Source organism: Coffea arabica, chromosome 11e, assembly GCF_036785885.1.
Source record: "Coffea arabica cultivar ET-39 chromosome 11e, Coffea Arabica ET-39 HiFi, whole genome shotgun sequence".
Classification (NCBI taxonomy): Eukaryota; Viridiplantae; Streptophyta; class Magnoliopsida; order Gentianales; family Rubiaceae; genus Coffea; species Coffea arabica.
Window position 1 is genome coordinate 51,421,838 of NC_092331.1, and position 24,489 is coordinate 51,446,326.

The 24,489-nt window shown below is 39.5% G+C and overlaps 2 protein-coding genes across 4 annotated transcripts; both read left to right on the top strand.

The window, feature by feature from the left end:
- Positions 1–5,964: 5,964 nt before the first annotated feature.
- Positions 5,965–9,725, top strand: LOC113717644 (protein DETOXIFICATION 14-like). 2 transcript variants are annotated; one of them, XM_072071754.1, is made up of 6 exons: positions 5,965–6,276; positions 7,263–7,807; positions 7,898–7,984; positions 8,067–8,123; positions 9,128–9,332; positions 9,494–9,725. In XM_072071754.1, exons 1-6 carry the CDS (start codon positions 5,965–5,967, stop codon positions 9,551–9,553), a joined length of 1,266 nt encoding a protein of 421 aa, XP_071927855.1. In that variant the 3' UTR covers positions 9,554–9,725. The 2 variants fall into 2 exon arrangements, with proteins under 2 accessions (XP_071927855.1, XP_071927856.1); XM_072071755.1 differs by lacking the exon at positions 9,494–9,725 and adding an exon at positions 8,249–8,487 and having other exon boundaries at positions 9,128–9,269.
- Positions 9,726–12,880: 3,155 nt separating this feature from the next.
- LOC113718453 (uncharacterized) lies at positions 12,881–16,246 on the top strand. 2 transcript variants are annotated; one of them, XM_027243357.2, is made up of 5 exons: positions 12,881–13,554; positions 13,675–13,947; positions 14,312–14,422; positions 14,922–15,400; positions 15,503–16,246. In XM_027243357.2, exons 1-5 carry the CDS (start codon positions 13,062–13,064, stop codon positions 16,112–16,114), a joined length of 1,968 nt encoding a protein of 655 aa, XP_027099158.2. In that variant the 5' UTR covers positions 12,881–13,061; the 3' UTR covers positions 16,115–16,246. The 2 variants fall into 2 exon arrangements, with proteins under 2 accessions (XP_027099158.2, XP_071927932.1); XM_072071831.1 differs by having other exon boundaries at positions 12,885–13,554; positions 13,759–13,947.
- Positions 16,247–24,489: the final 8,243 nt, after the last annotated feature.

Below are 24,489 nucleotides of genomic sequence, written 5' to 3' on the forward strand. Positions count from 1 at the left end.
GCCGCTGCTAGTGTGCCGCGCGTCGTCCACAGCCGAATCCGCTAGCCCACGCCGCCATCCTCCCCTGCCCACATCTCCCCTGTCCGCCGCCTCTCTCCATAGCAGCCATAACAGCCGCCGCAGCTCTCCTCATCTCCACGACCGACGACCGCCACTCGCTCAGCGCCATCTTTCTCTCTTCGATCTACCACCGCGGGCCGCTGCTGCAGCTGGCAGGCCGCCAGCGATGACCTCCAGCTCAGGCCGCCAGCACCCTGAGCTTCCTCATCTCTTCCCACTTCGCACTACACCACCAGCTCACCAGCGACCCCATCGCACGCCGCCACTGCGTGGCTCTCTTTCATCCTCCGCCCACGGAGACGCCGAAGCCCGCATCCACGAGGAGCAGCTGCCGCCAGCGCCAACGACCACCACCGTCCTCGCGCCTCTCTCACTAGCTCTCACTGTCTCTCTCTCTGTTCGCCTCTCTCTGCTCACGGCCGCACGTCCCACTCAGCCACGTAGCCGCAGGTCACCAGCTCTCTTACCACCACAACTCCACTGTAGCTCCTGTCCGCGACCAAGTCACAGCGCCGCCTGCCTTTCCCCTTGCCGCACTATCGCTCCCTGTAGTCGTCAAGGTGGAGGTATTCCTTTAACTCCTGTTCTTTAACTTGTCCAGCAACCTTTGTTGGTGATTTTGCAATTTCGAGTGCGTGGACAACTTTTGAAATCAATTGTGACCCACTCTGCTACTTTATTACTGAGTGACTTGAGGTCGGTTGTGGAGATTAATTTGGGTATCGTCTGCTTGGAACGTCTATTACCACTTTAGTGGGGTAATTTCTGCTTTCGTTTGTTTGATTGGGAGGCTTCTATGCCATTTACATTGCTTATTCAAATTGGGTGCATTTAATTGAATTGCTAGGAAATATTCTGACCATTGCTTTTAATTGCTAAGTTTGTTGAGGTTTCTTTTGGGATTCTGGTTGAATTATTTCTGAAGTTGCCTGATGAATTGGGAGACATTATTAGCAATTGATCTGCTCTGATATTGCTCTGTTGGTGGCATGTTCTCTTTCTTGTTGTTGGATTAACACTTGGGGCTATTGCTTTACTACTGCTCTACTCTGCTATAGCAATTTCATTGATTTTGGACTACGTTTTGTACCAGTGGTACTGGTTGGGGTATTTTGATTAGCATTTGTTATTTCCAATTGGTTGGCTACCTGATTGTGATTGTGTGGTTATTCTCCAATTTCTATACTGCTATTGCTGGAATTGCCGCTATTGAGTTGAGAAATTAACTGTCTACTTGGAGGCTTTGTTGAGATTTTGGGTGACAGAGTTTTGCATTTGCTGGTTGAATTGAGTTAAGATGTCTCAGTACTTGGGTGCATACTTCCACCACATCGATTTTCTTCTACTGTTCCCGCCTACCCCTTCGCCATTCGAGAGGGAAGTTTCATTGTTCTTTTCACTTTAATTACTTTATTACCTCCATTAGGGATAATGTAGGATTTAGGTGTGGGGGGGGAGCAGTTATGGTGTTAGTTTTTCTAGTTCTTAGTTTTCAGATATTTTTCTTTTATTTTTAGTTTGTTATTTGTCTAGTTTTCGCTTACTTTTTGTCATTTATCTGTCTAGCTCTCCTATGACTGCCAAGTTTGATGTTGGCTTGTTACCTCTATTTCTGCTATTGCCAAATTTTAATAATAAAAGTGTATCAAGTTAATGTGGTCGAGCCCAAGAACATCTCTTTGGTGAATATCGGTGATTGCTTGACTCTTTTGATTTTTGGTTAACTTTTCTAGGCGTAGGGAATGATTGTTGGTATTTTCATGTGAATTGGTCCGGTTATTAACCTTAGTTCTCCATGTTTGAAAATGAGACTACCTGATGCAAATTTTCTTTTGAGTTTTGTGTTATATTGAGTTTTTGTGTGAATAAGAGTTGACTGTACTCTGCTAGCCTTTACTACCAAATAACCGGGGATCTTCACCTAAAGTGTCGATTCTCGCGTCAAAAAATAGTAATTTCTATGAGTACGTGGTCGTATAGCGATAGGAGTTGAGTAACCGGGCTCCTTCATCTGGCAAATGTTGGAGTTCAGTCAAAAGACTCCGATGGCTAGAGACTAAGTCTTTTGTGCTATTGAAAAAAAAAAGAAAAAAAAGAAAAAAAAATAAATAACGAAAAAAAAGAAGTGAAAGTTGTGTTAGTGTGTGATATAAGTCAGCTTGCCGAATTATGGATTTAATGTTGAGATTTTGGTTAATAGTTGGACCATTTGCTGATAAATGTTGAGCGATCATTCCTTCTTCTTAGATTAGTTAACTTGGAATTGAAGGAGTTTGTAGTTTAAAAACTAACCGGGGTGATGTTTCTTGGATTTTGATCACTGATGCTTGAGATATTTTTCTTGATATCTTGACAATATGATAGAGAGAGCAATAGCCATTGTCAAATATTGGGGTTTGTTTACTGTTCTTATGCTTGAGGACAAGTATGGTTTAGGTGTGGGGGGAATTGATAGGTTGCAATTTTTTCATTTATTTTATTATTAATTTTCCCTATTACCTGACTTGATATGGATTAATTATTAGATTCTACTCACTTTTCATAATTTGCATTTATTTCAGGGAGTAGAACGAAAATACCATAACCAATGCCAATTTGACAGTCATCAGAAAAGAGTTCAAGTAGCAGGTATCTAGGGGTATTTTTGGAATATCAAGACATGACCCTCTCTAGTAATTTGCGGAAGACAGCATAAAAGAGGAAGAAGGAACGCAGGGCTGGGCGTTCTTTCCCTTGGGGGCTAGATCCGCCGCACAAAGCCAGGCATTAGAATAGGCATTAGATAGGAATTAGGGGAGCAGAGGATTTGTCCTCCTGGAGCTTTTGTTCTTTGACTTTTCTTGTTAGCTTAGGAGTAGCTTTAATTCTTACGCATGTCAGGGTCAAAAGGGAAGAACTTTGACTCTTCCTTTCTTGCTTTTGTAGTAGCTTTTCTCCCTTGGTCAAGGACGATGACCGCGGCTTCCTCTTCAATTTTGCATGGGATTTGTTCACCAAGAATGAACTAATTTTCTTTTTCTAGTCAAGAAACAATGGATGCTTTGGATCGCCTAAAATTGTGAGATCGATTTAATTTTATCTTTCCTTTTATTTATTGGTATTCGCATATTCCTTGATTGTAGTACTTAAGATTATTTAATTAATTGATTGTCTTGGATCCGGATAATTAGTTAATTTGATAATCTATTGTAAATTGGGACGTTAAATCCGTAATTGTTTAATTGTCTCAAAATAGTGATAACTGACATGATTAGGTTTGTGTCAGGGGAATATGCGGGCTAATCTAAAATAACCCTGGTAGTGTGTTATTTGGTTAGAATAGAACTCCTTTAATACGTAAGGCAATTGGGGAATTAAATCTTACGGGCGTACCTAAGATTATTTCTCAATTAGAGTAGTGATTAATGGGCGTACCTTAATCACCGACACAGTAAGGAGGGGTTGACTGTCATCGCTTGTTTGGCAGTTATAACCTATTTATTAGTAAATAGTTGGAATCGCCTTTATTTCAATGATCAATAAGGTGAATCATTGCTGAAGTTATTCCTTGGCTAGATCCTTAATTATCACTCATTTGATTTTAGTAAATTGTTATTTAATTTCTAGTTGGCAATTTTATTTTTATTATTTTACTTTTAATTGAATTGCTTAAATTGTCACCCCTGATATAAAAACACCCCCCTTGTCACTGTGAATTTGAAAAGAAACAATTACTCCCAGTCTTTGTGGATTTGACGCTGCTCACCGCTATCTACAAAAATTACTTTTAGTTTGAGCATGTTTTATTATTGCACAAACTGACAACATGTCAAGGCACCTCAGAATTTTCAGGTAACGGTTCTTGTCCCATCCTCAGGGCCAGGCATATTTGCTCTCCTATAGCATCTTCAAACTCAATTTCCTCCTCTTCATCATTAATCAACAGGTTCAACTAACCAGATTTGCATTGATGACCCTGTCCAAACTTCTCTCCATACTTGAAACAAAGTCCATGGTTCCTTCTGTATTGAAGCTCCTCTGCTGAGAGTCTCCTAGATTCAGCACCTAGAGTAGTCATTATTTTGCCTTTGAATGGAGTATTCCTGAAGGTGCTGGTGGAAGGCACCTTATAATAAGTTCCTAGAGATTGTACACTGGATTCATTCACTTGGACGAATTGATATTGCTGATCTGGTGTTGGGAAGAGTTCCTAGAGATTCCAAATTTCTCATCAGATGCAACCTTTCCTCCCTTCTTGAGGGACCTTGTTTGAAGCCTTAATGCCTCTTCCTGTAGTGCAGCCAATTCAAACGCTTCTGACAGGTTTGCAGGTTTTAGCATTCTTATCATGGTTTTGATCTCATCTTTAAGGCCACTGATAAAGCTTGATACAAAATACTCCTCATCCAGATGTGGATTTCTAATCATCATTAAAGTTTTAAACTCCTCAAATCTTTCCTGGTACTCCTCCACCTTACCAGCCTGTCTCAATTTATTAAATTCCTCCACCACATCTCTCCCATTTCTACTGTCAAACCTCCTATACAGCAATTCCTCAAATGTTTTCCAAGTCATTCCTGGTTTTTCCAACTTAATTCCTTGGAACTAGATATCTACCTTGCCTTCCAAATACATTTCTATAACTTCCACTTTCTGATCATCAGGAATCTGGTAATTTAGACAATATTTGTTGCATTTTCGGATCCATTCCCTCGGATTCTCACCAGTAAACATAGGTAAATCAATTCTAGGAGGATTTGGCACTAGAATCTTACTTGTGTCTTTCCTTGCGGTCCTGTTGTTGTCCAATCCAATCTGCAGCCTCTGGTTCAATGGTAGAGTTGGTAAGAGTGGTGCTTGTTCCACTCTTTGCCTGTCATCGTTTGGAACTTCTCTGTCCTTGCTTATCACTGCTCTCACGAAGGCACTGAGCTCCTGCTTCATTTCAGCTACCAAATTCTCTACTCTCTTGCCATTTTCTTCTAATTCCGTGCGGAATTCCCTCTGCATCTGCTATTGCTGTAGTTGCGAGGATTGCAGACCTTCAATTACCTCTTGGATTCTGATCTCTTGCTTCTTGATCTGCTCCTCCAAAGTCTTGAATCTGGTACTTTCTGCCATTAAATTTCCTTCTTTTTGATGTTGTTCCGAGGATTCAGCCTGCTCTGATACCACTTGTCAGGCTTTTAGATCCATTTCTGTTCTTGAGTTCGTGAATTAGTTCAGAAATTGGGGAAAGGTTGTGAAGTTTGAGGACGGAGGGAAACAAGGAAGGGGAGGGAATTGAGAGAAACGGAAAGTAGAGAGAGAAATTAGCAAAAAAGAGAAAGAAATTCTGTTATGCTTCTTTGATACCTTTCCCACCAATCAGAGCTATACAAATAGGATGGAATAACCGACTCATTAAGTCGGCAACTAATTCTATTATTCCTACCACACGACGTCGTCCTACTTATTACTGAAACTACTGAATTGTAAGCAACACGACAACGTATGGAACTTGGGGAAAAATCAATTGGAACATTTTTACAATTAATTTCTGCGTCCTGACATTATGGTTCACTTGTTCTGATCAGAAGAAAAGAAGAAGAGAAACCAAAAGAAAAAAAAAAAAGAAAGATGGAAAGGATTTAAGTTTTTACTTGCAATGAGCTCTCAGATACTCTTCCTATAATGGTGTGCATTTACAGATTCCCCAGCAAGAAAAACAATAAGAAAAGGACAAAAAACAGCAAATGGTTGATTCAGGCTGGATAGGATGGAGAAAAGTTTCTACTGAACTTTTTCTCACATCTGCTAGAAAACTGTTTTGAGCGACTCTCTGGTACCTCTTTTTCCAGGTTCGTGATGGATACGGCTTTCTGTTCAGTCAAGTAGATATTTGTTTAGTTGTTCATTTACATATTACTATAATATTCTTTTCTTATGTTGTCGAAAATCTCCAGATTCAGGAAGTACAAGGGAGTTGTCCTGCAAGAAAAAAGAGAGAGCATGGAAGAGGCGCTGCTGCCAGAAAATGATAAGGAGACAGGATCAACAAAGGTGGCAACTTGGAAGATTTATGTGGAAGAGTTGAAAAGGGTAAATGGCATAGCACTTCCGATGATGGTAGCAGCTGTGGGACAATATCTCTTGAGAGTTTCTCCAATCTTTATGTTAGGCCACCTTGGCCAACTCCAACTCTCTGGTGCCTCCATTGCCACATCTTTTTCCAATGTTACTGGTTTCAGTGTTCTTGTAAGTCCTTTCCCATAATAGATAATACCCCAAAATGTTCATCTGATACATGCAGTTGAGATTATCATTCAATTATCCACAAAATTATAGTAAGTCAAATCTTCGTCTTGGACTAGAATATATACTCTGAGATGCATATGCTATATTTTCGATAACCAAAGCAAGGGAAAATTAATTAATATGAGAAAATGTAGTGTATTAGGGAACTGTTTGATATAAATCCACCCTACAAGATAACTGTGTCTCACAGAAATTGGCTCTTCTTCTTTCTTCTTTTTTTTTGTCAACTATCACTGTCTACTCTACTCCTGCTCCTACTCTTGCCTATTCTAGGGAGAAATCCAACTGGACTCAATTGAAGAACCGACAGGATTGAATCACCATCGGACTATATGGGTGCACTGTACATCCGTATAGATTTGGAGAAGCCACATATACTGGTAAAGCGATGGAAGGCAAGGTTTGAACCCTTGACCTCCCACCCTGCCAAGAAATTGGCTCTTCTTGACTCTGCACTGTTTATGTAGAATGGCCAATGCGGACTAGGGTCTCTAACACCAGATCCAATCATACATAAATTATTAGGTGGTGCAGAACCTGTACCACTAAGTTATCACAAGGTATGACTCACTATCATTACTTGGTGAGGTACTGATGCATGCCACATGGTGCACATATAGTGTGTCATGCCTTCTCGCTGTTCTACTAGAAAGGTTGAAGTAGTCAAATTAGATACATTGTTGAACACAGGTAACATAGCCTTCTGCATAGTTACTTGCAGAAAATACAAGAGAAATGGCTTATTCATAATAGAATTGTCATTAAGATAAAAAAAAAATCTAGTAACATTAACAATGATGACGATGATGATGAATACTTACACTGCACATTACAAAGCTTGATTCCATTTATAATCTGTGATTATACTAGATATGTGCTCTTGAAACATGTTTATTAAGAGATGAAACAAATTAACTACCTTGCAGTTTGGGATGTCAGGTGCACTGGAGACCTTGTGTGGTCAGGCTTTCGGAGCAGAACAATACCAGAGACTTGGAACCTATACTTATGGGGCCATCATATGTCTCTTCATAGTTTGTATACCAATATCCCTTCTGTGGATGTTCACTGACAAGCTGTTAATACTCACTGGCCAAGATCCTGCAATTGCAACTGAGGCTGGCAAATACTTGATCTGGCTCATACCTACACTATTCCCTTATGCCATTCTCCAGTCACTTGTTCGCTTTCTCCAGACTCAGAGTTTAGTCTTTCCAATGCTGCTTAGTACAGTTGCATCGGTATCCTTACAGCTACCTCTTTGTTGGGTTCTTGTATTCAAGTTGAAGCTAGGGAATGCTGGAGCAGCTTTGTCAATTGGTATATCATATTGGTTAAACGCCATCTTACTTGTGCTGTATGTGAAGTATTCTTCTTCCTGTAGAAAGACTCGTGTTCCTTTCTCAATGGATGCTCTTCAAACAATGGGGGGATTCTTCCGTTTTGCCATCCCTTCCACTGTAATGACTTGGTAAGTTTTAATCCTTAAGCCTCTCCATTTGTCCAGATAGTTCTTGTCCTCTGGTTCTTTACTATCTGTTAATCATCCTGATGATGGTAGTTTGGAGTGGTGGGCATATGAGCTAGTTGTGTTGCTGTCTGGCCTGTCACCAAATCTTAAGCTAGAGACCTCTGTGCTATCTATATGGTAAGCTTATTTGTCAGCATTTTCATACTGCGATTAGAACTTGAAAACTAATTCTTACTGATTCTGTATTTCCCTTGAGCAGCTTAACCATTACTTCTCTGCACTACCTCATAGCATACTCTTTTGGTGTTGCTGCAAGGTTTGCCCTTACACTAAGATGCATTGATAAATTGAATATGGTGCTTTTACTTATACAACAGAAAAGTGTCATGATTTCAAGCAAGTAAGATTTGTCTAAAAAGAATATCTTTTTGTATTTTATAGTACACGGATATTAAATGAGCTAGGAGCTGGGAATCCAGTGGCAGCAAGAATTGCTCTTTGTACAGTACTATTAGAATCTGTATCAAAATTTTTTCTGGCAAGCATAACTTTATTTCTCTGCCGTTCCATACTTGGATATGCCTTCAGTGACGAGAAAGAAGTTATTAACTATGTCAAACACATGACTTCTCTTCTATGCATGTCCATCATCATGGATAGCACTCAAGCAGTATTATCAGGTATTTTGCTGCCTTGGCTTTAAGCTTTCTTAATCTTTTGACTAGTTGGAAAGACATCCGAGGTGGTATTGCAATTTGGGAAGAACTAACATTATACATATAATGTAAATCTCCCTGACATCATTCAGTAAAGGAAATAGCGTTTGGCTTGCAAAATTCATCTCGCTCGTAGTTTTTTCTCTTTATCCAGAGTAATTTGGCAGCATAGTTTGAGCCCTGAGAACCCGATATATAATGCATCCCATGTGGACTGAAAATGATAATGGTCCTCTTTGGTCAGGCATAAGTATTGACAGATATACACGTTTCACCATGAAGATGGAACAAAGACAACAGAAGTTGTCAAGGACACAATAATCATATCACTGAAGCTAATGAAACGTTCTGAACTGATAAACTTTTTTCACCCGATTGTCTGTTTTCTATTAGCTTAAGGTCTGATTTCATGTTGGCTGATATATAAACAGAATTTCTTCACTATAAAACATATGAATGTTCCATAGGCAAAAAATCCACCATTTTTCGAATTCAGAACTTTAAACGGTAAGCTCAGGACATCATAGAAGAATGTCAAAGTAGGCAAGACATTGAACCTTTATTTCCTATCATCTTCTAAGCCAATGCCATCTTTTGGCACCAGCGGTAGCAAGATGAAGTGGATGGCAGCACTTAGGAGCTTATGGAAATCTTGGGGCATATTATCTGGTTGGAATTCCTGTGGCTTTAATATTGGGATTTGCACTGCATTTAAGAGGAATGGGTCTGTGGAGTGGACTGGTCGCTGGAGCCACGGTGAAAGTCTTCTCTTGTCCATCATCACAGGCCTGACAAACTGGGAAAAGCAGGTTGGAATGCTAAGTCCACTAAATTACTTGAATTTCCTTTCACATTATTTCACTTCAGTGAATTCTAGAACTTAATTCATTGGTGATTGGTAAAATCTTGTTGATACTAAATCAGCTAGCTGCCTCACTTTTACTCGTGTGGATTGATATATCTGTAACAGGTAATTGAAGCTAGAAGCAGAATATATGAAGGGGAAGAAGAAAGGGCCACTCCAGTGTGAGTCAATTGGATGGAAAAACTAGCAATTGCAGGGCACAAATGAGCTTTTTCATGTGCTTCAACTGCACGAGGTGTAACGTTATGTCGAGAAAGTTTAATTGCACGAGGTGTAAGAGACTCAAAGATATGCTATAATTCATTAATGCCTTTTAAATAGTATTGATTAAATAGTATGAACTGCATTCATTCTTTGCAGTTAATTAAATATTTGGTAAGTATTAATAATTAAGATAAAGATGATTAAAAGGTTTAGGTCTAGTGGTTGAAATTAAATTTACAGGACTTAAAGGTTTTGGTTCCCTGCTTTTTGGATTTCACTCTTCCCTACTAGAAAAAACTTTAAAAAAAAAAGATTTAGATGATAACATGAGTTAATTTAATAGTGAAAGCGTCGAAACTCGTTTTACGTAACAAACGATTGCGCCATTAAAGTTACTTGCACCTCCTGTAAGTTTACTCTTTCATTGGCGCCTTTTCGGACTTTTTCCTCCCTGGCAATATTTTTGTTGCACTTTGCCTCCTGTTATTAAGTCACACTAGCTTTTACAGATAAACTCTATAAAGTTTCAATTTTACCATATCTCCATTTTCTTCTATTCTTCTTTTTCCTACCCAACTTTTTCATGTCACCCATTTCTAATGATATTCATTTGTTTTAGAAAATCAAGAATTGAGTTCCCAAAAAAAAAAAATCTAATCATATTAAGTAAATTCAAAACTTTGCTATTGTTAAACATATTCTTTCTAAAATTGTGAAATCAATAAATAGAGGTACGACACAACTTTTGGTAAGATATCTCTTTTGCACGTATCATGAAAATTTGAATATTTCAATCAAAAATTTTGTTGTAAAACTTGGATGGTATTCTTTTTTTGCTAATTATTTTATGACTTTTTTATGCATGAAATGATTTGATTTTAGATTATAAAATATATTTCAAGAGCATGTGATTTTCTCAAGTGGTTTGTTAGGATATGCAACTTTTCCTACATATTTTGCTAGATTATATTTGATATCAAAATAATTTAGTTATTAGAAAATAAGGATATTTGTTAACCAAAGATCATGTTGGTTTGTTAACAAATATTTTAGATAAGATTTGCTAGTAGTAGAAGATTATATTTTGTTGAGATTTTTTAGGATAATTGTTAGTTGGATATTTTGCTAGTTTGTTTCATGTAATCACTATAAATAGTGAGTTGATGAATGTAGAACATAAGCTCATCTTCCATCTTCAATACAAGTCTCTTATAAGCTTTTTTTGCAACACTAAGGTGTTGTTTCTTAGTTTATGCCCCAAAAAACCAACAAAGTGGTATCAAGAGCCTATATCTTAAGGGCCTGAGGTTTTTTTAGAGTGAGTGCATTGGTGAGGATCCTTTATAAGTTCAAAGCCATGACAGGAAAGAACTTTTTGTCAAATATTTCAACTTTTAGTGGTGAAACTTACCAAATTTGGGCCATAAAATTTTGGACTTATTTGGTAGTCAATGATCTACGGGATATGGTGGAGACGAATTTTGTTTTATCAGCATTTGAAGAGCTGATGGACACACAAATTAGAGACCACAGAGTTGCAGTCAGACAGAGATCCAAGACCAGCATTCACATATCAGTTTTTGATGCCGTTTTCACAAAGATAATGGCTGATGATTTGATTGAGAATAAATTATTCTCAATTAAAATAAAAAGGAGAAGTTTCACTATGAATTGGTCGGATTTTGACAATTCTACAGTGGAACATGATGATGAAATCAAGAATCCAGATCCTGAAAAAATTCAGGAGGAGATCATTGATAAGTCAGGAAGTATCAAATTGTTTCCTGATATTTATCAAGATTATAACATTTCTGTTTTTGAGTCTACAGATTTTGATGGTCATGACAAAATGAAGAACCATGCAGAATTTCATATTTTCTGTATAGGTTCAAATATTGTCAAAGAATGTTCCACTTTAAACCTATGAGAAGGTTATTTGGAAACATTAAAAAAAATCATCTTTTATGTGGAGTTTGGCATGAGAAGACAAAAGAAGTGGTTTGTTGCAAGACTAATATTTAGCTTGCATAAAAATCCAAAGAAAGAAGTTCATTGCAAGGCTAATCATCAATTGCAGAATTTCTTACAAAAGTCTCGTCCAAAACAAGATTCAAAGATTTGAGAAGACAATTCAAAATCTGCAGCAAAAGTGGCAAGGAGGAGTGTTAGGATATGCAACTTTTCCTACATATTTTGCTAGATTATATTTGATATCAAAATAATTTAGTTATTAGAAAATAAGGATATTTGTTAACCAAAGATCATGTTGGTTTGTTAACAAATATTTTAGATAAGATTTGCTAGTAGTAGAAGATTATATTTTGTTGAGATTTTTTAGGATAATTGTTAGTTGGATATTTTGCTAGTTTGTTTCATGTAATCACTATAAATAGTGAGTTGATGAATGTAGAACATAAGCTCATCTTCCATCTTCAATACAAGTCTCTTATAAGCTTTTTTTGCAACACTAAGGTGTTGTTTCTTAGTTTATGTCCCAAAAAACCAACATGGTTGGATTCCATTTGTAAGGAGTACGAACATCATCTCGAAATAAAAAAAAATGAATATTCTCCAACATTGTTTCCACTAATTATTATTTTGAAGTCATTAGTATCTTTTTTGCTCAATCGTTAGTGTTGATCGTTAATCAATGGGTAAAAATGCAACAAAAATATGACACCAAACTTTAGTCGGAGGAGGAGGAGGAGGAGGAGGAGGAGGAGGAGGAGGAGGAGGAGGGGGGGGTGGGCACAATTTAGGTTTATGCTTGGCATTGTTCTTTCCTTGTGTTTGAACGTCAATACAGTAAAAGCAGGCTTGGCAGTTGGTGCGGTCTGAGACTAAGAGCTTCCATTATCACATTTTGGAGGGGCCAATGTTCAAGCTTTTATAGGATTCTTCCAAATCGTGGTAATCTTTTTAGTGTTCGTGGTAATCTTTGGCATTTCTTCCAATTCGTTGCTTGTCACTTCCTTGCTTGTCATTTCCTTCAAGCTTTTCTTTTGTTGAGTGGTACATTACCACTTTGGCATTTCGCATACACGAAATTCTGAAGCATCAGAATTTCGTGTATGCGAAATACCAAATGCTATATATGGATGCTATATATAACCACCAGCCGCCAAATGCTATATATGAATGCTATATATAACCATCAGCTTTTGGGCCGGTAGCCACTACCAATGCATTAAAGTTTGGTAGGGTGGGAGGTAAAGATTAAAACCTTGTCTCCCATGAATTTTGCATCATCTTAACCACAAATTTGTGATTAAAAAATCCAGACGGGTGCGTAGTACACCTGTCTGGTCCGGTGGTGGTTCAGTCCCCTTCGAGTTATCCCAGAACCTCTTCGGACCCTCCCTCTCCCCAAAGTGTAGGAAGCTATCATATCGACAAAAATATATATATTTATGGATGATTTACTTGATACAGAACTCTCATAAGAATTTTTTTCTGTGCCTATCAAAAAATGGCAAGCTCAAGAATCAACGAGGATAGGAGCAACCGATCTGCTGCTTATAGAGCAGTCTTAGAGGGAAAAAAACAGTCAGTAGAAACCTTTCGCAGTTTCTGGAGGGAAGAAGGTGTTGAACCACTTGATAAATGTGGTGATACTGTTCTCCATTTTCTGGCCATTTACGGAAATGTGGATGCCTTCAGATTACTTCTCCAGGATGGTCTTGTGACCAGTGAAAATCTGAAGGCAAAGAATGTCAATGGCGACACTGCATTGCATGGAGCTGCAAGATTTGGCCACAAGGATGTTGCAGAGTTCATGTTAAGGACAGAAAAGGATTTAGTGTCTGAGAGAAACAAACTGGGTGAAACCCCCCTTTTTGTGGCTGCTGCATGTGGGAAAAAGGAAGTTTTCTCACTTCTGGAAAAGTACATCGGTGATTGCATGATGAGGAGGAATGATGGATGCACAATCCTTCATGCTGCTGTAATTGGAGGATATTACAGTAAGCTTCTCTATCAAGTAAAATTTTGATTGTCTCTGCAAAAGTTATCAAGTTTGTTGCTGAATTTGAACTCTATGCTTGTTCAGTTTATCAGATTATGCTATCTTATCTTTTGTCTAGGTCTATGCTGGTGGAATATGATGTGGGATGTTGTTGCATTAAATGTTAGTCCTTTTCAAGTTTTCGCTCTATTGTATCAAACAGGTTTGGCAATTGGCATATTGGAGTCGTATCCTGATCTTGCTGGCAAACGTAATGAAAAAGGAAAAACTGCTTTACATCTTTTGGCTGCAAAACCAGAGTCCTTCAGGAGTGTTTCTGCCTACACGCTCAACGATCTTGGCAGGAAGTCCCTCATTCCTCTGCATATACTCCGAGCTATAATCTATTGGTGTAAGTGCTGTATTATTACCCACATGCAAGTTGCAACATAATTCTTTTCAAGTACTCAAGTACTCTACCCGCATAGCTGATTAGGCAAATTGACAATAATCATTGGGCTGAATGTGATATGGTTTTGAAGTCAATGCAGATCCTATCAAGCATATGATTATTCCCCTCTTGTAGTATGTTCAGGTGACATGAATTTGTGCTTAGCCTGGAGACGTTGCTAAAAATCATCTAATTTTGTGTTTAATGGTTTTGGGATCCATGGAGAAGCAATTTGAACTACCATTTTATCTGCCAGCTGGTTTTTTTGAGGATGCCCTCAAAATTTTGAAAGAGTGATATTATCAGTTCGTTGTGTTGCTGGCAGGTATTCCGGTCTTGAACAAGGAATCGCAACCTGTCAACAGTGCAGAAGAACCAAGCAATTCAGCTTCCATTCATAAATTGGACAGATCTTCTTCTGTCAATTATATCTTGGGTAAAGCATCTTCTTGCATCTACTACATATGCACTCATGCTAGTGATGATAGAATATGTTGATAAAATTTTGTTTTCCCAAATTCTTCTTTTGAGAGTTGAAGCATAGTCTTGTCTAGCCTACCTTCGCAGTTACAAGAACGTCTTATTTCCTTTGAGTAAATTAGTTTCTTTATCATGCCTAACCCATGTAAGAATTTAGTTTTCAAGTGGTATTAAGCTGGGCCTGCATGCTCTCTTCAATTTCCTTTTACTTCACATATCTTTATTCGTTGGCGAGCTGTAGAAAAAATGTATAAACAAGCAATTGCAAGTCTAGAAATTCATTTCAGCCAATTGAACCTCCTCAAACTGTTTCTTTTTAAGAACCGAATAGATTTGTGCCAAAATAATAGATGCTAAGAATAACAAAAAGCCTAGGACATGTAATGGATCTTGAAGTACTCATTAATGGAGTTACTCATTAATGGTTTATCCAATTTGATGTATTTGCCCTCTAGGTTTTCCTTGGCTTAAAGAAATTGATGATGCAAAGCAAAGCCATGCAGTTGCACTAATGCTTGCAGAAAGGTTAATCAGAAGAGAAGATTGGAGCAACTATGTGCATACAGAGGACAAAGATATTGAAGGCAGCCAGTTTGGGATATCATCAGAAAAGAAACATAGGATGCCAGATCCACTAATACAAGCAACGAGAATGGGCATCATTGAGGTAGTTCAGGAAATCCTCAGTGTCTACCCTGAAGCTGCGTATACTTTCGATGGAAAAGGAAGGAATATACTGCAAATTGCAGTGGAGGAGAAAAAATGGTTCTTGTACGACTACTTGATGACTAGTGGTACTAACATGGACATGATGCTAAGTGCTATTGATCACGAAGGAAATAGCATTATACATCTCGCAGCACGCCTGGAATCCCCTCCCAGCACTCCCCCTGGAGTTTTTCAGCAAATGATGTGGGAAGTCCTCTGGTTTAAGGTACCAAATTAAATTAATATCAGTATTGCATTGCCTGTTGTATATTGTTTAATTTTCTTTTCCGGACTATTTGCAACTTAAGATTGATCTTTGGCTGAACAGCGGGTTCAATATGACTGTTATCCATATCTCTGGCAACTACAAAATTCTGATGGGAAGACAGCAAAACAAGTATTCGAGACGAAACATGCAAGCCTACGTGAAAGTGCTGAGAAAACTGTGAGAGAATTGGCCAACGCTGTGTTGATTGTGTCTACCCTCATTGGTACCATAAACTTTGCTGCAATTTTTACTGTACCTGGAGGTTTCGATCAAACGACTGGAGAGGCCATTTTTCTCAAGAACCGGCACTGGGAATTCGGCTTGTTGATGTTCTACTTATTTGGAGGACTGTTCTGCGCTCTGTTCACCATGGGGACTCTGCTTGTGATTATCTTTTTGCGATTTGAAACTGATGATTTTTATGTTTCCCTGCCCTTCTACTATGTGATGGACATGATTTCCATCTTCTACTCGGCGGTCTTCACAATCGTAGCATGTTGCCAAGCATTAATAGTGCAGAAAGTTGTGATTACCGACTTCACACCCCTTGTGGTGTTCTTCTTTATCTATGGTCTCCTGGCCGTTGTGCTCATGGAAACATCATACGTGATATTCGACTATGTGTATCACCTAATTCGTTATTGCCTTTGTTATAGAGGGCTAGAATCTTAAGCACTGCCCTTGCTTATTCATGTCAATTTCATGCAGACTGAAAAAGTTTTGAGCAAGTTTGTGAAGAACTTTTGCTTGTCATCAGTATTAATTTAGGTGTCATCCGTTCTCATTGTTTAAACAATGAAATCAGAAAAGCCTGTTAGTTGACCTTTTCTCAAATCAATACTCCGCACATAATTGATTATGACCTGGCGTAGGTACAATTTTTTGAGGCAAAATTTTGTGAATGAAAGGTTCATAGCAGACTTCTTCAAGGCCTAGCAAATTACTTTTAACATTCAACTGCTGGTAGGTGTCGTTTCCTCTCACACCACCACAAAGTAATGACGCCTTTAGTTCTGCCATTTGTAAACTGACCATTTACTCAACCTAGCAATCAACATAACTAAGTGAATGCGGACACTAGACAAGCAGAAATTGTAGCAGACAAGTGGTAGGACAATGGCAATTCTAGATCTGAAAACGAAAAGAAAGAACAGTATACTTGTGAAAATTGTTGGCTGTTTCAATACTAAAATATCAAAATTTTAACTAGCAGATAGCAGCAAAAATTTCTGATGATCATGGAAAGCTTTCAGTAAATGGGACTAAATATATCAAGCGAAATTCTATGATTCCTTTTTAGGATGTGGAAGTGCTAAGATCAACAAGAAAATGGAATTTCCAATCTAGTGAATGATAAGGACCTTCAGATCATCAGTTCCAAATCGAAGGTTCTCCTCCTCCTTAATTTTCACGACTGATTTTTCAACTGAGTCACCGCAGTGCTGCACTTCAATCATCTGCAAGGTAGATATCTCCACAAAATCAATGGGAAAATTGTTGAGCTTCTCACATTTTTGTAACACCAGCTGCTCAAGTTTAGGCATGTGATCTTCACTGGCAATCCATTCAACAATGTTTAGATTGCCTAATTTCAAGAATTTGAGTTCAGGGAACTCGTCATCACTCATCTCCCATGTGGTGTCCTCAAAAACTATTGAAACTAATTTGAGAACCTCAAGATTTTCCAATCTGCCAATTGCCGAAATGCGATCCCACCGCAAAGAGAAATGTGACAATGATAGCCTTTTAAGACTTGAAAGAAAGCTAAATTCACCAGCATTAAGTGCCCTACCACAATATAGTATTTTAAGCGAATCCAACTGAGTTAAATCTTCCTATCTCAGAAATTCAGAGCTATTCTGTGAATAATCCCCTGATTGTGTAAAGTCACAACTCAATCTTTCAACATTAGACATCCTTCTAATGATTTCCTCCATATGATCCCCACAAGAAAGATAGGGAGTTGAAAAAGACAACAAATTGGACAATGTGGGGTTTGTGGTCCAACCCATTTGGTAGGCCAAACCACAATTTAAACTCATTAGGTTTCCAAGTCAATTTTTGACTTGAGATTATGGCATGTGACTGGCCAATTCGACTCAGCGTTGTTAGACTGGAACCAAATCGGCTGGTTCGACTGTGAACCAACTTTCTTTTCGAACTGGTTTGTAGCACAAAATCTCTTTGGTAAAAAACTAGTCAAAACTGTAAAAAATTGGCTAAATCAGTGACCTGATTCAACTAGTTGACACGGTTCTTAAACTTTTCTTTCTTCCTTTTCCCAAACATAATTGTAACACTTTCATTTATTAATAGGAATGAGTAAACCCACTTACTTAGTGTAAATATCAAGACCACTCATTTTCTTGAATGATCTCTAAATAAAGATATTTTCATCCCTATGATCTTATCAATTTAGGATCAATGATTCTAACTTGCATTAAATTGTTTTAATTTAATTTTTCAAGTAGTTTTGGAGAATGGACATATTTTAGTCATGAATTTACATTTTTATATGTAATTATTTGGTGTACATAGAATATTTACATTTTCTATGATTGGCCAAATATAGACAAGACCTTAATTTCAATATTTCCAAAACTTATATAAATATAAAATAATTATGATATCATGCCGATGTCATAATTATTAATGGTTGATCCAATTTCATGCATCGCCCTCTAGGTAATCCTTGGCTTAAAGAAATTGATGACACAAAGCAAAGGCATACAGTTGCAGTAATGCTTGCAGAAAGATTAGTCAAAAAAGAAGATTGGAGCCACTATGTACATACAGTGGACAAAGATGTGATGGTATCAAACAGAATCTAGGCACTGATTGATAAACTAGTGCAGAACCAAGATTAATAATAGGAAAGAATCAGATAACTAACTGATGAATAACCCAATGAAATGGTATTGATATTGATCAAAATAAGAAGATTACAGACTTGGCGGGAAAAGGAAAGAAAAATGATAGAATGAAGGAAAATAGAAGGAGAGAATGCTCAGGGAATGATCCCTTACAATGGCTAACAAAATCCCCCTTCCCCTCTGCTGATCCTATCTATATATAGCTAGCTGACAACTAACTTCCTTGGCGTTTTCCAATCCAGCTCGGCCATGTGAATTGCTAACCGAATCTGTTTGCAGGACCACTTGCTGATGAGCTCACGTTGGTTGAGCTTGTTTCCAGCAAAGGCGTGTTTCTAATCTCACGCCTTTGTTTCTGCTTCTTCTTTGTGTTTCACGCTTTTCTCCATTAGTGCACGCCTTTCTCCTTCTAATAAAACGTGATATTAGATTTCCACGCCTTCAGCTTCCCTTCTGTTATCCTAATTAAGGCGTGATACTTAGTTCATGCTTCCAGTTTATTTTAGCTAACTTCTGCTCCATGACAATTGCTCCTCCTTCAATCAATCTTGTCCTCAAGATTGAAATCTAGGGAACTCCTTTTCAATTCGTTCAGCATCCTCCCAAGTAGCTTCAGCTGGTTGAGTTCCCCACCAGTGGATGAGCCACTGTACAGTTGCAGCATTTCTTCTCTTAACAATTCTTCGGTCTAACACTGCTACTGGCTCCACTCTGAGATGCCCCTGTTTGTCTACATTTGGTAACTGGAGTACAAGGGTTGTATGGTTTCCCACCTTCCTTTTTAGTAAGGACACATGAAATACTGGATGTATCTTGGCTCCTTCAGGCAACTTAAGTTTATATGCGACCTCTCCTACCTTCTGTATCACTTGGTAAGGCCCAAAATATTTGGCAGACAGCTTGGTGCTGCCTCTTAGTTCCATAGTAGTTTGTCTATGAGGTTGTAATCTCAGGTACACCCAGTCTCCTATATTGAAGGTCCTTTCACTCCTCTTTTGATCAGCATACAGTTTCATTCTGTCTTGTGCTTCCTGTAAGTTTCTTTTGAGTAGCTCATCCAACCTTTGTCTGTCCTTCAGATGGTCTTTTACAGTAGCCACCCTGGCCTGAGTGTAGGGTCCTAGAGCTAGTTGGGGAGGGGTTATCCCATACAGAGCTTCAAATGGACTCATTCGAATGGCAGTGTGGTAGGTGGTGTTATACCACCATTCTACAAGAGAGAGCCAAGCATTCCACCTTTTAGGCTCCAGATGAGTCATACACCTTAAGTACATCTCTAGTACTTGATTCATCCTCTCAGATTGGCCATCTGTTTGGGGGTGGTATGCAGTGCTCAACTCCAGTTTAGTTCCCAGCAGAGAGAACATCTCAGTCCAGAATTGGCTAGTGAATACCCTGTCCCTATCAGAAAGCATACTGAGAGGCACTCCATGCAGTTTGCAGATTTGATCATAGAATATCCTGGCCACGGTTGGAGCATCAAAAGGATGGGATAAACTGATGAAGTGAGCTGTCTTGGTGAATCTGTCCACAACTACCATGATGGTATCCTTCTTTTCAGATAAATGTAGCCCCTCAATGAAGTCCATGGTTACATGGCTCCAGGAGTATTGGGGAATAGGGAGTGGTTGCAGAAGTCCTGGATAGGCTATGTGGTCATCCTTGCACTTTCTGCATGTATCACATTGTAACACAATACTCCTGATGTCCCTATATATTCCTGTCCAGTAAAAAAGTTGTTTAGCTCTGAGATAGCTGGCCTGCACTCCTGAATGTCCTCCTAGCTGAGACTCATGTAGTGTAGCAATAATCTTCTTCCTCAGCTCTCCTGATGAGCCAACTACTATCCTGCCTTTGTATCTGAGCACTCCATCCTGATAAGAGTGTTCTGGTGGGTTACCAAGTGTAAGTACTATTTGTCTGATCATGTTCTGCACTTCCTCATCTCCTTGGTAGCTTCCTATAACTTCCTTTATCCACTCAGGAATGACACAAGTTAGTTCAGTACAATCTCCTTCCTCTCCACTTGCCCTTCTGGATAGAGCATCTGCTGCTATATTCTCCTTTCCCTTCCTGTATTGAATCTCATAGCTAAGTCCCAGCAGCTTGGTGAGCTATTTCTGTTGAAGTGTGGTAGTAATTCTTTGGTCTAGGAGATACTTAAGGCTCTGATGGTTAGTTTTTATAATGAAGTGGTTCCCCTCCAGATAGTGTCTCCATTTAGTAACAGCAGTTACCAAGGCTAGTAATTCCTTCTCATAAATAGACATTCCCAAGTTCCTGGGTGCCAGGCTTTGACTTAAGAATGCTATTGGCCTTCTGTCCTGCATCAGCACTGCCTCAATCCCTCCATAGCATGCATCAGTTTCAACTACAAATGGCTTAGTGAAATCTGGCAGAGCTAGCACAGGGATGCTACACATTGCCAGTTTGAGTTTCTGAAAAGCCTCATCTGCTGCTGCACTCCAGTGGAATCCATCCTTCTTGAGTAACATGGTGAGAGGCTTTGCAATAGCCCCATACCCCTTTACAAATTTTCTGTAGTATCCTGTTAGACCAAGGAATCCTTTGAGCTCCTTGACAGAGACTGGTTTGGGCCAGTTCATCATACCTTCCACCTTCTTTGGATCTGTCATCACTCCTTCTCCTGAGATAATGTGGCCAAGGTACTCCACCTCTGTTTGTGCAAAGGAGCATTTACTTCTCTTGGCATAGAGCTGGTGTTCCTGCAGCAGGTTCAACACTTCTGCTACCTGTTGTAGATGTACTTCCAGGGAGGGGCTGTAGATTAGTATGTCATCAAAGAAAACCAAGACATACCTCCTCAATTGATCCCTGAAAATGTGGTTCATGAGGCTCTGGAATGTTGCTGGAGCATTCGTCAGCCCAAAGGGCATAACCTTGAATTCATAAAGGCCTTGGTGAGTTCTAAAAGCTGTCTTGTGTCTGTCCTCCACTTGGACTCTGATTTGATGGTACCCAGCCCTCAAGTCAATCTTGGTGAAATATTTTAAGCCATGTAATTCATCCAGTAGCTCATCTATTAGTGGCATAGGGAACTTGTCCTTCAAGGTGAGTTCATTAAGTTGCCTGTAGTCCACACAAAACCTCCAGCTACCATCTTTTGTTTTTACTAGTAATACTGGGGATGCGAAATGGCTATTGCTAGGTTGAATGATTCCCATCTGTAGCATCTCCCTTACCAACCTTTCTATCTCTGCCTTCTACACATAGGGGCACCTGTATGGCCTGATTTGGAATGGAGTAGCTCCTCCCTTCAATGGAATGCTGTGGTCATGGCTCCTCCTTGGGGGCATGCCTTGTGGCTCAGCAAATACTCCTTCAAACCTGTGCAACAGATCTTTCATCTCAGCTGGTATTACTTCAGAGTTCTCTTTTCCTTCCTCTACCACACACAGCTGGGCAGTTATCCCATATGCTTGCTTTCTCCTCCATTTGGCCAGTTTACTCCCTTTGATGGCCCTGAGTTTCAGTTCACTGACTTCCCCTTTCAGCTCCACAGGCTGCCTTCCTTGTATGAATCTTATGGAGAGTTGCCTGAAATCAAACTCAATGGGGCTATACCTAGCCAGCCAATCCACCCCCAAAACCATGTGACAGCTCCCCAATTTCAAAGTGTTGAACTGATGTGTGAATTTGTGCCCCTGCATTTCCCACTGTAAGGCCCCTTGCAGCTGCCTGGATTCCAATTGTTCTCCATTGGCAACCTTGACTGTCAAGGGCCTCCCACTAGTTTGTAGTTGTATGGTCTCTGCTAACCTTTCATTAATAAAACAGTGAGTACTACCACTATCCACCAGGACTATGATTTCCTTTCCTATTATCTTACCCTTTAGCTTAAGGGTCTTATGCTCAGTTCCCCCTGCCAATGCATGAATGGATACTTCTATATTTTCATTACTCAATTCCCCTTCTGGACAGTCACAGAATTCTTCTGTGTCTTCCCTTGGTTCCTCTGATGTCTCCCCTACCCCAAGAGATTCATCTACCAATATGTAATTCAGGTGAGCTTGTTTGCAAATATGTCCCAAGGTATACGGTTCAGCACACTTGAAGCACAACCCCTTTTCCCTCTTGTAGCTCAGTTCAGAGGGAGTAATTCTCTTGAACTGGTCTACTGACTGGGTTCCAGGTCTAGCATTTCTATTAGGAAGGGCCTCTGGCCTTTTAGGTTGGAAGTTAGGCCACTTTACTTTAGTATGTGGAGGGAAATTCTGTTTGTTGACTGGTGGGATGTTGGGTGGGGAAGAGTATCTTTGCATCATTTTTCCTTGGGTCTTCCTAATGGCTTCCAAGTTCCTCTCCTGTAGTTTAGCAGCTTCAATGGTGTCTGCTAAGGTAAGGGGTCTGGTCATCCTAACCATACTCACTCTTTCTTCTTTTAAGCCACTAAGAAAGCATGATTTATAGTAAGAATCAGGTTGACCAGGAAGAGATACCATTACCATGGATTTTAGTTGTTCAAACCTTTCCAAGTACTCAGTTACACTCCCAGTCTGCATCAATTTGTTGAACTCCTCTATGGCCTCTTCCGGATCTCCTTCTCCAAACCTCTCACATACTGCCATTGCTAGCTCCTTCCAGGAAACCATCCCCTTCTCTTGGTACATGCCATGGAACCAGATATCTGCCTTCTCCTGGAGATGGAGTTGAGCAATATCTGATTTCATCCCTTCTTCCACTCCATGAATCTGGAAATATTTGTTTGCCCTTCTAACCCACTCTCTGGGGTTACCTCCATCAAATGTAGGGAAGTCCATCTTTGGTAACCTGGTTCCCCCTCTATTCCCCATCCTCTCAGTGGTGTCTGTGGTAATCTCTACCCGGGTCTCCCTCTCAGAACTACCTCCTACTACTTCCTTTCCCTTGTCATTCAACTTAGCCATGATCTGAGCCATCATGTTCATCATGCCTTCTTATTTTTTATCTAAATTTTTGATGGCTTTATCTGTGTTCTCCTGTCTATGCTCCATTGCCCTTACAGACTGTTCTACCCCATCATTCTTATTGGCAAAAGTCCTAACCACACTCCCCAACTCAGTGAGCTCCCTTCTCAGAGCTTCCTCCTGAGTTTTAGTCATCTCCCAATGGCTCGTAGCTAGCTCTGATACCACTGTGATGGTATCAAACAGAATCTAGGCAACAGAGCTGCTTCCAATGGACTGATTGATAAACTAGTGTAGAACCAAGATTAATAATAGGAAAGAATCAGATAACTAACTGATGAATAACCCAATGAAATGGTATTGATATTGATCAAAATAAGAAGATTACAGACTTGGCGGGAAAAGGAAAGAAAATGACAGAATGAAGGAAAACAGAAGGAGAGAATGCTCAGGGAATGATCCCTTACAATGGCTAACAAAATCCCCCTTCCCCTTTGCTGATCCTATCTATATATAGCTAGCTGACAACTAACTTCCTTGGCGTTTTCCAATCCAGCTCGGCCATGTGAATTGCTAACCAAATCTGTTTGCAGGACCACTTGCTGATGAGCTCACGTTGGTTGAGCTTGTTTCCAGCAAAGGCGTGTTTCTAATCTCACGCCTTTGTTTCTGCTTCTTCTTTGTGTTTCACGCTTTTCTCCATTAGTGCACGCCTTTCTCCTTCTAATAAAACGTGATATCAGATTTCCACGCCTTCAGCTTCCCTTCTGTTATCCTAATTAAGGCGTGATACTTAGTTCACGCTTCCAGTTTATTTTAGCTAACTTCTGCTCCATGACAAAAGATCTTGAAGGCAGCCAGTTTGGGATACCATCAGAAAAGAAAAATTGGATGCCAAATCCACTACTACAAGCAACAAGAATGGGCAACAGTGAGGTAGCTGTGGAAATCCTCAAAGTCTACCCTGAAGCTGCGTACACCTTCGATGAAAAAGGAAGGAATCTACTGCAAATTGCAGTGGCGGAGAAAAAAATGTTCTTGTATGACTACTTGATGACTAGTGGTATTGACAAGGATAGGCTGCTAAGTGATATTGATTACCAAGGAAATAGCATTATACATCTTGCAGCAAGCCTGGGATCCCCTCCCAGCACTCCCCCTGGAGTTACATACCAAATGATGTGGGATGTCCTCCGGTTTAAGGTACAAAATGAAATTAATTCCAATATTGCGTTGCCTGTTGTATATTGTTTAATATTCTTTTCGG